General features: G+C 66.8%; 4 protein-coding genes across 4 annotated transcripts in view; 2 read left to right on the plus strand and 2 right to left on the minus strand.

Moving 5' to 3' along the window:
- The first annotated feature begins 878 nt into the window (after positions 1-878).
- Positions 879-2587, plus strand: EMIHUDRAFT_458995 (hypothetical protein). Its single transcript, XM_005769638.1, has 2 exons — positions 879-1484; positions 1776-2587. The coding sequence occupies exons 1-2, from the start codon at positions 901-903 to the stop codon at positions 2380-2382; spliced, it is 1191 nt and encodes a 396-aa protein (XP_005769695.1). The 5' UTR covers positions 879-900; the 3' UTR covers positions 2383-2587.
- Positions 2588-2839: 252 nt separating this feature from the next.
- On the minus strand, positions 2840-5622 carry EMIHUDRAFT_458996 (hypothetical protein; the record flags this gene model as incomplete). The annotated part of the gene is made up of 10 exons (XM_005769639.1): positions 2840-3025; positions 3154-3352; positions 3606-3746; positions 3823-4220; positions 4313-4531; positions 4611-4667; positions 4854-4940; positions 5066-5221; positions 5289-5429; positions 5548-5622. The coding sequence occupies 10 exons, from the start codon at positions 5620-5622 to the stop codon at positions 2840-2842; spliced, it is 1659 nt and encodes a 552-aa protein (XP_005769696.1).
- Positions 5623-9775: 4153 nt separating this feature from the next.
- On the minus strand, positions 9776-10693 carry EMIHUDRAFT_244173 (hypothetical protein; the record flags this gene model as incomplete). The annotated part of the gene is made up of 1 exon (XM_005769640.1): positions 9776-10693. The coding sequence occupies one exon, from the start codon at positions 10691-10693 to the stop codon at positions 9776-9778; it is 918 nt and encodes a 305-aa protein (XP_005769697.1).
- Positions 10694-11464: 771 nt separating this feature from the next.
- Positions 11465-13408, plus strand: part of EMIHUDRAFT_458997 (hypothetical protein) — a gene marked incomplete at both ends in the record, with an annotated part of 2697 nt that continues 753 nt past the window's right edge. The window contains 2 exons of the mRNA XM_005769641.1: positions 11465-12772; positions 12887-13351. Coding sequence (XP_005769698.1) covers positions 11465-12772; positions 12887-13351 — 1773 coding nt within the window. The remainder of the gene's footprint in view (positions 12773-12886; positions 13352-13408) is intronic.

Raw genomic sequence — 13408 nt, forward strand, 5'->3', positions numbered from 1 at the left:
AGTGCGGCATCGCGCCATCGACAGCTCTGAACTGCGCCTCACCACTGACCGGGAAGGCCGCCAAGTGGACCAGCACCGGTCGCACATTGTGGCAGCAGTCAGCAGTGCATGTCTGATAGCTAGAGCAGCAGCGTCAGGGTCTCGCAGGGTCGGATCGTGTCAAGCCTCTCGCCCGGCCGGCCGCGTGCAGACGTCGGCCTGTCTGCTGTCTGGAGTGATCTGTCGGCGGTCAGTACGACCGATCAGGTCGGAGTTTCTCATGCTTGGAGGGTCTGTATGTACTCCTCGAGATCTCTCCAAATCTGCCCTCTAATCAACCGTAATCATTCGGGAAGTTGGTGCTAACGGAGACTAACGGTCGGAGCCGGAGCCCCGTTTCCGCACTGCTGCGCGGCGCACGGTGCCTCCGGGGGCCCCCGCGCCCCCCCCAGCCAGTCTCCGGTGTGAGCAGGTAGGTAGGTAGAAAGGTGAAGAACAGTCAGGCTCGGACTGGACACCAGCGCGGTATGGGTGGACGCGGGACAGATGATGACGACACGCACGAGCGACCGCGACACACAGTCATCTTATTACTAACATCTTAAAATCCCTGTGTGGTGGCGGCGTGCCGTCCTCCCATCCCTCCCTTGGGTTGTCTGTTTTCTTTCTTTTCTTTACTAAATAAAACGAACACACCAAACAAGGGGTGTGGGAGAAGGACAGGGTCCCCACCACCCACCTGTGCGCGAGCAGGATCTTGGAAGGACGATCAGGGACACGCCAGTGCGTGCCAGCCCGCGGAAATTCTTTTCCAAACAAAAAATCTTTTTGAGGCTGAGCTCTAAAATTCTTTTTGCTCGAAAAAATTCTTTTTCCCTGCGGTTGAGCAGGCAGAATTCCTACTGTACCTCTCCGCCTCACATGGCCGACTGTTCCGCAGCGCACGACACGGAACGGCCGTGCACGACCGGCGAAGAGGGCTCGCGCGAGGAGGCGCGCCTCCGCTGCTGCTACCTGCTCCGCTCCCTCAGCCCCTCCGCCCGCGGCCGCACATACATCGGCTTCACCGTCGACCCACAGCGGCGGCTGCGCCAGCACAACGGCGAGGTCAAGGGCGGTGCGCGCAAGACCTCACGGCAGAGGCCGTGGGAGATGCTAGGGTTTGTGCACGGCTTCAGCGACAACGTGTCGGCGCTGCAGTTCGAGTGGGCGTGGCAGCACCCCACCGTCTCGCTCGCCGTGCGGGAGCACGTGGCGGATCTCGGGCTGCGACGCCGCTCGTACTCCGCCGCCAAGCTGCTGCAGGTGCTCGCCGTGATGGTCCGCCTCGAGGAGTGGTGCTCTCACCCGCTCGGCATCCACCTGCTGCGCGGCGAGTGGGCGCCTCGCCCTGGAGCGCCGCTGGGAGGAGGGCCGCCGCCGCCGCCATCCTCCGACTACGACGCGCTCGAGCGGCAGCTGCAGCGCGAAGGGCGCGCAGCCGCGGGCCTCACCAGAGGCTGCCCGTGGACGGCGGGGCTCGAGCCGCCGCGGCGCGGCGCCCGGCGGCGGCGAGCCGAAGGCGCTGCTCGGGCTGGAGGCGCCGCGCGGCCGGCGGCTGCTCCGTCGGAGCCGTCGGAGGGACGGGGCGCGAATACTGCCCCCGCGGAGGCGGACGGCGCGGGAGGAGCGAGGAGGAGGAGGCAGGGGACGAGGGCGGTCGCCCGTGACGACGACGACGACGACGACGAGGAGGAGTGGGAGGTCGGGGAGGGGAGGTCCGAGGAGGGGCTTGAGGAGTGGGTTGCCGCCTCGAGGTGGCTGCTGGCAGCGGGCGGCGGGCGGGACGACGACGCGATCTGGCTCTCCTCGAGCGCCTCCGCGGCGGGGAGCGGGCTCGAGGGCGGCTTTGAGACGGGCGAGTCGTCCGGCGGCGAGGAGGCGGCGGGCAGAGGGGAGGAGGCGGGCGGCGGAGCCGGGGCGGAGGCCTCGCTCGCTCCTCCGCCCCCTCCCCCTCCTCTCCCTACCGCTCTCTCTGCCGCGTGCGCCACCAGCGACTCCGAGGCTACCATCGCGGACTCGGACTCGGAAGCTGACTCGGAGGCGACGATTGCAGACGCCCCCTCGGAGGACGAGCCGGAGGCGGGCGCCGATGAGGGCTCCGCTCACGGCCTGGTCTTGCCTCCCCTGCGGCGGCTCTCCATCGACGGGGCGTCGCCACCGTCTCACGTGGCTCGATCGAAACGGCTCTCCGCGCCCTACCCTATGGCGGTGAGCAGCGACGAGGACGAGAACGCGGGGCGCAACGGCCGACCAAGCACGCCGCCGCTCGGGGAGAGGGTCCGGCGGCGTGCCTCCTCCAACGGGCGCCGCGTGCGCCGGGCCGGAGAAGTCTCTTGCCTTGATAGCGACGCGCCGTCGTGAGCGGGACAGCGGGACGATCGAATTCCCGGATCCGCGCGCCGGTTGCGGCTTGCGCCATGAAGCGCGCCCCTTTTGTGTGTGCGGCGTGCGCGGGGAATACAGTCGCAGTATACGATGTCCCAGCGCCGCGTGAGAGGTGAGACGTGTTGCGCGTGTTGCGTGTAGTAAGCTACCGAGATATACTGCACATCGTGTGGCATCTCCCACAGGAGCGCTCAACGGACACAAGATCAAGAAACGGTGGTTATTGCGGCGCACAGCGAGAATGGCATACCGCTCTCGTCCCGAAGAATATCCCCGCCGTTCGCGACGATCGGGGTTGGTCCGCTGTGCGGGCTCCGCTGACGTTGCGGATATGCGGTGCCGCCTACGACGACCGCGCATCCAACGCGCAGACCTCTCAGCGCAGCACAAGCTCAAGGCGACTCACAAACGGTACGCCAGCAGAGCGCTCAGCTCAGGCTGCGGCGCCCGGCCTGAGGCTATCGAACTCGACTTTGAGCGCGGCCTCGCGCTGCATCGCCTCGGTGTAGAGGGTCGTCACCGCCGACAGCTTGGCCTGCATCTTGACCGCGGCGCCGTGCTGCGCCTCGCGCTCCCCCTCCGCCTGCTGCGCACGCTCGAGCGCCGCGTCCAGCTCCGCCTGCGGTAAGGATCACGGACGTGTCGCGGACGTGTCATGGACGTGTCGTGGCTCGAGCGCCGCGTCCGCTCCGCCTGCAGCCGCTTCTGCTCCGAAGAGCGCGCGGGCGTGTCGGGCGCCTGCCGCACGGGCGACGGCGCGCCCATGGCGGCCGCCTTGAGCTCCTCTATCTCCGCGGCCTGCTCGTCCAGCGCCGCCTCCTGGCTGTCTATCTTCTCCTGCAGCTTGGCGATCAGGTCGTCCTTCTCGCGCAGCAGCGCCAGCGTCTCGAGCGCCTCATTCTGCTCGCCGCCCTGCCGGTAGTACGCGCCCGCCTCGGTGGCGAGCCTCGTCATCTCCGCCTCTCGGCTCTCCGTGCGCGGAGTCTCCGAGCTCGACGCCGTCTCGGCCTAGAAGGTTCCTAGAAGGTTCCTAGAAGGTTCCTAGAGTCTCCGAGCTCGACGCCGTCTCGGCCTCGACTGCCACAAGCGGCGGCGGAGGAGGCGGCGGCGGCGCAGAGGTCGACACCGTGACCGAAGCCTCCGCGACGGCGGGCAGCGGCGGCGCGGCCGCGTCGGCCGCGCCGCTGCGCCCCGAGGACGCGGCCTTCTTCTTCGCGATGTCGGCGAGGATGGCGGCCATCTCGGGCGGAACATTCTCCATCTCGAACGTGCCGTCCGCCGACACCTTGACGCCTCCGAGCTGCTGCATGTCGGTGGGCGGCGAGATCTCCATCGCGTACCTACGGGGGGGCGGCCAGAAGGTGCGGGGGAGGCTCCTCCGGCATGTCTGCGCGCGGCGAGGTCTCCATCGCGCGCCAGTACTGCTGCTCCTTCGACATGCCGGGCGGCTTCCGCTTTGCGAGCTGCGACGAAGAGGCGCCCTTGCGGCGCGCAAACATCTGCATCACGGCGCCCATCGCGCCGCCGCCCTCGCCGTCGGCGTCCACCCTGATCGCCGCCTTGGTCTTGTACTTTGGAAGCAGCTCCTCGTACTGCGCGATGGCGGCCGCCGCCCAAGGGTGCTGCCGCACGCCCGCGATGTCGATCCGCTTGCTGACGTCGACGGTGAGCAGCTGAGAGATGAGGTCCTTGGCGTCGGCGGAGACGTGCCGCCACCGCTCGTCCGGCTGGAAGGCGAACCGCCCCTTGACGACCTGCCGCAGCAGCGCGTCCACCTGCTTTGCGCGGAACGGCATCGTCTTGGAGAGCATCACCTGGCGGAAGAGGCGGCCTCGCGTCAGAGGGAGGAGGGAGGGCACTGGAGGGTGGTGCGGACCGCCGCCCGGAGCTGCGGGGCGGCCCGCACATAGAGTAGCACGCCCATCGACCACAGGTCGCACCCCTTGCCATATGGCTCGTCCGTCGGGTTGACCTCCCCGAAGCCCGTCACAACCTCGGGCGCGACGTACTGCGGCGTCCCGACCAGGCCGGTGAGCATCTGGTCGGGCGTGCAGGTGCAGGCGCCGCCGAAGTCGATGCACTTGATCTGCGGCGACCCCTTGGCGCTGAAGACCAGGTTCTCCGCCTGTCGTCCCGCGGGGAGGAGAGCTGAGCCTGCCACGGGGACGGCCAGCCGGGCGGCGGGGCCAGGGAGGGTACCGCACCTTGAGGTCGCGGTGCACCACGTTCCTCTCGTGCATGTACTCGACTGCGAGCGCAACCTGCGGATGCGACGGGCGGCGGTCACTCCCTCTCTGGCCGAGCAGCGGCTGGCAGCGGCAGGAGGTGGCGGTGTCGGTGTCGGTGGTGGCGGTGGTGGCGGCGGAGGCGGCGGTGGTGGCGGTGGTTGCGGCGGAGGCGGCGGTGGTGGTGGTGGCGGCGGCGGTGGTGGTGGCGGCCCGCGGCGCCTGCGCAAAGTAGACCTGCGCATCGACCTCCTTGAAGGGGCCCTTTGCGAGCAAGGCGTCGAAGAGCTCTCCGCCGCTGAGGCACTCCTGACCCCACAGGGCGGCGGGGAGGGCTCAGGGGAGCCGCTCGTCGAGAGAGAGTGCTCGCCTCGACTGGATTCCGAGGGCGGAGGGGCCGGCGAGCGGGGCTGGAGCGGAGAGGTGCGGCGGGCCTGCACGATGTAGACCGAGTTTGCGTCGTGCACCACCTCTCGTATGCCGACGATGTGAGGGTGGTCGAGCTGCCGCAGCAACAGGATCTCCATCCGGAGCGCATCAAAGAGCTCGTCGTCCTCGAGCTCCTTGATCTCGATCACCTTGATGGCGACCTGCCGGCGAGACGGCGCGCTGACTCACGCGAGCCGCTGCCGCGGGCGGCGTGCGAAGCGGACGCGCCTTCATGTGGTTCCTCTTGTGCGTCGCCTTGTAGACCGTCGCCTGCGCGCCGGCGCCAAGCTCCTCCTGGATCTTGTACCGCTGCGATATATCCTTGAGTGTGCTGTCCACAATGGAGGCCACGCGCTGCTCGAGATCCCACTGAAGGCGGGACGGGGAGGGCGGGCCGTCGGCAGGCGCAGCCAAGCAGCGTTGACGGTGGGTGGGTGAATGTCCATCGGCGGTCGCAAAGCTGGCTGCATGAGGTGCAGGAGTAGACTGGGGATAGGCGCGAGTAGGCAAACGGCCCTCTAGTACGCTTGCAGCGCGCCTGGCTCCAGTCGGCGACCGCCATCGGACGCGAGCGCTCGGAAAGTGGAAGGGATGGCGGCCGTCTCTCGCCGACGCGGACGCAGTTTTTTTTTGTCGCCCCGCCAATACGAGAACTGATGCAAATCTCTCTCTCTCTCTCTCTCTCTCTCTCTCTCTCTCTCTCTCTCTCTCTCTCTCTCTCTCTCTCTCTCTCTCTCTCTCTCTCTCTCTCTCTCCCCACACACACACACACACTCTCGCTGACTGATGCAGTGCTCAATTAAATATTCTTAGCTTCGCCCTTGCCTCCGAGAAGAAGATGGGGACAGAACCACACCAGTATCAGACCAGAGGGACTGCCCCCCTCCCCCACCTGCCCTGCTTACACAGGATAGCATGCCCCGAGAGCGGCGGCATTTGGCAGGGGTAACCTGGGAAGGAGGTTTGCTTCTGCTTTTTTTTTTTTTGCTATAGGGGGAATGTTCTCTCGGCGCCCATGGCCTTCTGAGGTTTCGTACTAATGACGTCCTTCTTGGCACTTCGGGCGTCGGTTGTGCGTATCTGTTGTGTCTAATTCCCCCGGTAATGTGTTACGGGTATCGGTCGCTGAGTGGACACTACAGTGGGTTGCGGGCATTAAGAAAACAGGATGCCGCGGCACGCCGCCGTTTCTATGCCTTTCCACAGCCCTCATCCACCCCGCGCCGTGGTTTCTTAGCTCCGGCCGGCACTCAAGCCAGCAGAGCCGGCGGGGCCCACCTCCGCCACGCTGTCCAGCAGCTGGGCGGCGCTCGCCATCTCGACCGCGTCGTCCTCCGGCGGAAGCTCCGCGTTCGCAGCTCCATCCAACCGCCGCCGCCGCGCCCTCATTCCCCAGAAGATCGAGGTGTGGGCGCCGGGGCAGTATAGACAGGGCAAGGCTCTCCGCGGCATTTGGATTTTCTTTTTCTCAGTGCGCCAGTCCGTCGCCCACCCTTGGGCGTCCGCCTCTTCCTGCGCCCGCGTCCAAAATTCTTTTTCTGTGTTAGTGCCAGTGCGAGCCAGTCCCGTGCCCAGTCCTGTGCCCAGTGTCGTGCGAGGGAGTTTTGTTGTAAAATTCTTTTTCTCGCGATGTCCACCCCGTCGCGCCGCTCGCGCCGCTCGCGCCGCCTCGCCTCGTCCTCCGCTGCGCCCTCGCCAAGCGCACCGCTGCCCGCCCGCCTCCTCGACCTCCCCACGGAGCTCCTCGCGCGCGCTCTCTCTCGCTGCGACCCCGCCGACATCGCTCGCGTCGCGGCCGTCTCGCTGCTCTTCCACGCCTCGCTTGCGCTGGAGGGCATCCGCTTGTGGGCGCAAGAGCGCGGCTTCGAGCTGCCGGCGCAGCCCGAGGGCGAGGGCTGCGCCGTGCGGTGGCTGTGCTTCGCTGCGCTGCTGTGCGAGTCCAACCCGCCGGCGAGGGCGGCGGCAGGCGCTCGGCACAGCCTCTTCATTGTCGGCGAGGGACGGCTCTCGTCGTGCGGCTATGCGCCGGATCACCGCCCAGGCCTCCTCGGGCACGGCGAGGGCGTGGCGCAGCTCAACACGCCGACCCGCCTCCCCTTTCCGCTGGGAGGCGAGCGCGCCCTGAGTGTGACGGCGGGATGGGCGCACAGCCTCGCCCTCACCACCAACGGCAGTGTGTGGAGCTGGGGCCGAGGAGAGGAAGGCCAGTTGGGCCACGGCAACCAGCAGAGGCAACTGCTGCCCGAGAAGATCGAGGCCTTGGCTGACCAGCGCGTCGTCGCTGTGTCGGCTGGAGGATTCCACAGCCTCGCCCTCACCGCCGACGGAGAGGTCTGGAGCTGGGGCGCAGGAAGCGACGGCCAACTGGGCCACGGCGACTGGCAGAACCAGCTGCTGCCCAAGAAGGTCGAGGCCTTTGCTGGCCAGCGCGTCGTCGCTGTGTCGGTGGGACATCGCCACAGCCTCGCCATCACCGCCGACGGCGCCCTCTGGAGCTGGGGCGATGGGGGAGCAGGCAAGCTGGGCCACGGCGACGAGCAGCGCCAGCTGCTGCCCAAGAAAATCGAGGCGTTGGCGGGGCAGCGGGCCATCGCTGTGTCGGCTAGAATTGCTCACAGCCTCGCCCTCACCGCCGACGGAGCCGTCTGGAGCTGGGGCCCTGGAGGCCTCCGCACTGCTGCTATCCAGGCCGCACGCCACGGCCAGCTGGGCCACGGCGACGAGCAGCAGCTGCCCAAGAAGATCGAGACGTTGGCTGGCCAGCGCGTCATTGCTGTGTCCGCTGGATCCCAGCACGACCTCGCCATCACCGCCGACGGCGCCGTCTGGAGCTGGGGCCGTGGAGGCCACGGCCAGCTGGGCCACGGCGACCAGCGGCACCAGCTGCTGCCCAAGAAGGTCGAGGCGTTGGCTGACCAGCGCGTCGTCGCTATGTCGGCTGGAGGCCACCACAGCCTCGCCCGCACCGCCGACGGCGCCGTCTTCACCTGGGGCGAGGGCGAGAGCGGCTGCCTCGGCCACGGAGAGGACCTGTCGAACCAGCTGCTGCCCAAGAAGGTCGAGATGTGGGCGCCGGGGCAGTGAGAAGCCGCGCAGATGGACAAGGAGGGGATGCTCAGGCTTCTCGCGGCGCTCTCAACGAGGAGAGGATTCGGTTCGGCGTCACGGCGGGGCCGAGCCCGGTGCGGCAGCGGTGGCGGCGGAGGCGGGGGAGGACGTGGCTGGTGTTGGCTGAGGCTGTCGCCGAGGCGGCGACCGCCGAGGCTGTGGCGGAGGCTAGGGGAGGGGGTGGAGGCGGCGACCGCCGAGGCCAATCGGTCGGCCGTGGCAGCTCAAGCTGATGCGGCGGCTCGGCGTTCGCCCATACACGGAGGGGGGGGAGGAGCGGGGCAACACAGGGAGTGGAGATATATTCGAGCGAACGAATAAAAGAAAACAATTTTCTGAACAACAAGGCGCTCATCACCACTCGTTTGTTGCACTCTCTCTCAAGCATGCTCACCGTTCCGCCGCGCCCGGGTAGGTTTTGCCGATTTTGCCGATTTTGCCACCAAGAAGTAACATAAATAAAAATCTCTCTCTCTCCCAAGAAGGCACTCTCCGACGCGCTTTGATTTAATAATTTGATTTCCGTGAGGCAACTGGTATCCCGTACCACTTTTTGATTAGTGCAGGCATAGGGTTTGATTAGCCAACGCCAGGCTTCAACCCAATGGACCTAGTGTGGCGTCGAGGCCCGCACTGTCTGGACATGCGGGCCGCGGCTGACAGAACGGCGGGCTAGGCATTGAGAGCCCAGGAGTTTTAATTGGTAAACCCTAATTCGCCCGCCGCTTTATAGGATCCGCAGATGATCTCTGATGGGGGGGCGTACCAGCTGGCATCCATCATGGAGCACTTTGGATTTCGCTCTTCTCCACCATCTGTCTAGGGTTGATTCCGCATTATGGACGGGACCCCTCGATCGCCCCCCTCGATCGCCTCGCCCTCCCTCACTCGTGTGTTCATCGGAAGGGGGGGGGGGGGGTCATAACAAACACCGTACCAGGATCGAGGTGCACGCCGGCCCGCCGAGGGCCGAGGCGGTGCCGTCCCCCCTCTCCATCATCTCACTGGGAGACGTCGGAGGCGGTGGCGTGTGACCGCCGCGTCGTGCTAAAAAAGGATCTTGTTTTACGATCACCACGATCAGGATGGGCCGAACAGGTTCCTCAGCTCCTCAGTTCCTCACTCGGTTGAGCTTCAGAGACCTCTGGCCTCTCTCCCCCCCTCACCTTCGGCTCATGTGGACTCGAACCACCGCCGGGATGGAAGCCGTTCCATCTGAGACTGAGACAATTCCACCTCGGAGAGATGCTGTCGGATGCTCACTTATTAGCCCGACCGGCCGACGCCGTGTGTGTTTTGCGGGGCGAGCGCGAGCGGGGGGCGTCGGCGAGCCGGAGCGCCGGAAGAAGGGGGTTCGGATGGCTGCGGGCACTTGAGCCCTGGCCCTGCAGGGGAGCGCAGTAAAGAGACAAGAGAGCATTCGAGTACTGAGTATACTGACGAAACAATAAAAACTGACACCCTGGGGAGGACAGGCGCCTCTTACGTCGCCTCTCCTTGCTTCCACTGCCAGTGCGCACTGCACCACAATTTGCATCCGGCTCACGTACGTCATACCTCCCAGCATGTGCCTCCCCCCCAGCCTCGCGCCGTACATATGCACATGCTCACTCCACGGAGAACGGGACGCGCACCTGCACATTCCTCCTCAGCGGCATGGCGTTGGGTGGGAGCCCGTCCATTCTGATGGTCATTGAGCCGCGCGTCGGCGAATGGATTGCCACGCTGCAGCCGGTGCGGGACCACCCGTGAGCGATGCCACCCTGCTGCTCGGCAGAGCCGTTTGTGAGGATGGCGTTCGTCACAAAGCCGCACGCCAGCACGAGATGTCCTCGCCTCGGGTCGTTCATGACACTTTGGCACGCCTCGCAGTTGCGTGGGGCATCGCCTTGCATCCACGCGACTTTCGTGGTGTTTTCCGGGTCCGCGCCCTTTGTGCGGAGCAGGACAAACCCCAGTGGGAGGACGCTGAGCGGAAACTCGACGGCCTTTGCAGCAATGCTCTGGACAGAGTAGTGGAGCAGGCTGCATTTGATGAACCATGAGCACGCGAGCAGCATTTCCGTCCTCACGCCCTCCGGCAGGTAGTCGTCACCTGCTCTCAGCGCGGCATCGAGCTCGTGCCAGCCTGCCGATTGGCTTCGCGACGCGACCTTGATGCGCTCGAGCAGGCTGCTCACCGGAGCGCCCATCGACAGCAGCGCTGGGACGTCGAAGCGATCAGCGAGGAATGCGGGTGTGCAGACGCGTCGAACGGAGAGCCGCCAAGAGTCGCATGCCGCCTGAGCGGACTTGAGTGCCGGCAGGTCCAGGTGCGACACGATGGCGTCGAGAAGCTCGTCTGGAAAGTCGGTGTTGAGAACCTCCTTCTGAGAGTCAGCGGCGGGCTCTCGGCCAGCCGCGGTTGCGAGAAGCTTCAGCCCTAGTCGCCGTTTGACGAATCGCGCGGTCGCTACTCGTCCACCGAGCAGCCACCAGACCGGCACAAGGAGCAGGAGTGCCTGCAGCAGATAGCCAGCATTCATTGTGCCCAACCCCTTACGCACTCTTCACATAAACGCACAACTCCGGACCCAAGACGCACAAGCACAGACAGTCGAGAAGGGGGAGAGACAGCAACGACAGTCAGAAGTCAGCGCTGGGTCCCAGGAAGGCGAATGCGATGACGGCCTCTAGTGTGAGCTCTAGCTAGTGAGCTCATACGCACGCCGGCAGATCGCGACTATATACAGCTAGTTAAGAGCCGACCGACCCTCGCGTCCGGTGCTCACCGACGGCCGGGCGGGCCGCCCGCCCACGCGCCGCCTACGCGCAGCGCGTGCGCCGCAAACTCGCCCGCCGACAGCGCTGGCCAGTCTCCATCGGCCGTCGCGAGAGGCCTGCCCGGCTGTCGCCGCGGGGCCCCCACGAACACCACGCGTCGGATGCGGTGCCGCGCGAACTCGCGCGCAAAGTGCACGCCCCACGCCCGCCGCAGCGTCGTAGCGAAGTAGGACCGCGCCTCCTTCGCGCTACGCGCGCCGATCCGCCTCCAGTGCTGCTTGGATGCCGACTCCACCACTCTTCACACAGGGGCTCTAAATAAATAAATAAATACAACGGACACGCCAAACGAGGGGTGGGAGAAGGACAGGGTCCCCACCTGCACAAGCAGGATCTTGTAGGACGATCAGGGACACAGGGGAACGGGAGCGGGACACAGGGGCTCTCACAGCATGCTGTCCGGTGCAGGTTTTCTTTGCCCCCGACGCCGCCGCCTTCACCGCCTCCCACCCCGCTGCCTTCGCGTACATCCCATGTCCCTTCTCCTCGCTCTCGCCGCCTGCTCGCAGCCCGGCCTGAAGGCCTGCGGCGCGGGCTTCGACCACTTTCCATTTTGCAACCACTCGCTGCCGCTCGATCAACGCGTCTGGGACTTGGTCAGCCGGATCGACGACAGCGTCAAGCCCAACCTCCTCACCGCGCGCGGCCACCGCATGCACACCGGCGGCCGGCAGGCGCTGCCGAAGCTGGGCGTGCCCTCCTACTACTGGGGCTCAAACTGCCTCCACTCGTCCATGTTTGCCAACTGCACGACCGACGGGCGGTGCAGCCAGTCGTTTCCCTCCAACACGGCATGGGCGGCCACCTTTGATCGGCGGCTCATGCGGCAGATGGCCGCGGTGGTGGGGCGTGAGACCCGGGCGGGCTGGAACTTGGGTTCCTGGCTCGATGACGGCCTCAATGGTGCTGGCCTCGACTGCTGGGGTCCCGTGCTAAACATGAACCGCGACCCGCGGTGGGGCAGGAACGGCGAGGGCGGCGCCGAGGACCCGTACCTGATGGGCCAGCTTGGGACGGCGTGGACGCGCGGGCTGCAGCAGGGCGACCCGGAGATTGCGCGCGAGGCCGCGAGCCAGTACACGCTGGTGGCCGTCACGCTCAAGCACTTCGACGCCAACTCACTCGAGGACAGCGATGGCTTCACGCGGCACACCGTCGACGTGAACGTCAGCCGGCAGCTGCTGACCGACTACTACTGGCCGGCCTTCCGCGCCCCGATCCGCGAGGCGGGCGCCCTTGGCGTGATGTGCAGCTACAACGCCGTCAACGGCCTGCCCGCCTGCGCGTCGCCCGTGATGAAGGCTGCGCGCGAGGCGTGGGGCTTCCAAGGGTACGTCACCTCGGACACCGACTCGGTCGCGGACGTGTGGAGGGCGCACCGCTACAAGCGCACCGCGGAGGAGGCGAGCTGCGTCGCCCTCCGCGAGGGAGGCACTGACGTGGACTCGGGGAACACTTACTACCACTCCCTGCTGAGCGGCGTCCGCTCCGGGCGCTGCTCCATCTCGGACGTCGACCGGGCGCTCTTCAACACCTTCCGGGTCCGCTTCAAGCTCGGCCTCTTCGACCCAAAGGCAGGCAACCCGTACTGGCAGCTCGGCGAGGCGGACATCGGCACCGCCGCGTCGCGAGCGCTCAACCGACACGCGGCCGCCGCCTCGCTCGTCCTGCTTCAGAACCCGACCTCTCGGCGCGGCGGCGGGCCCATCCTGCCGCTCGCTCCGGGCAAGCGGATCGCCGTCCTCGGGCCGCACGCCAACGCGACCCGCGCCCTCATCCAGGTCTTGCCCTGCACCTCGGCGACATCTCGGCCGCATCTCGGCTACACCTCAGCAGACAGGTTCCCCGTCCCACGGCTCTCGACCGTGCCTCACCCACGGGTGGACACACCACAGGTGGACACGGGCAAGGTCTGCGCCAGCGGAGGCTTCGAGTGCGTCACCTCGCCGCTCGCGGCCCTCGCGGACCGCAACCCCGACGCGGGTACGGCGTACGCCGAGGGCTGCGACGTGATCCTCATGGGGCGCCAGGGCTTCTCGGCGGCGCTCGCTGCGGCGGAGGCGGCCGAGGTGGTTGTGCTCGGGCTGGGCGGCACCTCGTGCGGCTCGTGGGGCGCGGGGCGCTGGGGGAAGCGCGACAATGCGCCCCGCCACTTGCACTGCCGCCCCGCCAACGCGACCAACGGCATGCAGTGGGCCGAAGGCGAGGCGCACGACCGCACCTCCATCGACTTGCCAGGCGAGCAGCATGCACTCGCGGCGGCGGTGCTCGCGCTCAACAAGCCGACGGTCCTCTTCCTGCTCAACGGAGGCATGGTGTCCGTGGCGGAGGAGCTCCGCCACGCGATCAACCCGCCGGCGGTCGTCGAGGCCTTTTACCCGGGAGCAGAGGGCGGCGAGGCCCTCGCGGACGCGCTC

Source organism: Emiliania huxleyi, assembly GCF_000372725.1.
Source record: "Emiliania huxleyi CCMP1516 unplaced genomic scaffold EMIHUscaffold_412, whole genome shotgun sequence".
In the NCBI taxonomy this organism is placed as follows: Eukaryota; Haptophyta; order Isochrysidales; family Noelaerhabdaceae; genus Emiliania; species Emiliania huxleyi.

Excerpts from the sequence above, each read along its gene's own strand:
- EMIHUDRAFT_458995 (XM_005769638.1), top strand. The coding sequence starts at position 901 with ATGGCCGACTGTTCCGCAGCGCACGACACGGAACGGCCGTGCACGACC. Across the intron at positions 1,485-1,775 it reads GGCCTCACCAGAGGCTGCCC|GTGGCTGCTGGCAGCGGGCG; the intron begins GTGGACGGCGGG and ends TGCCGCCTCGAG.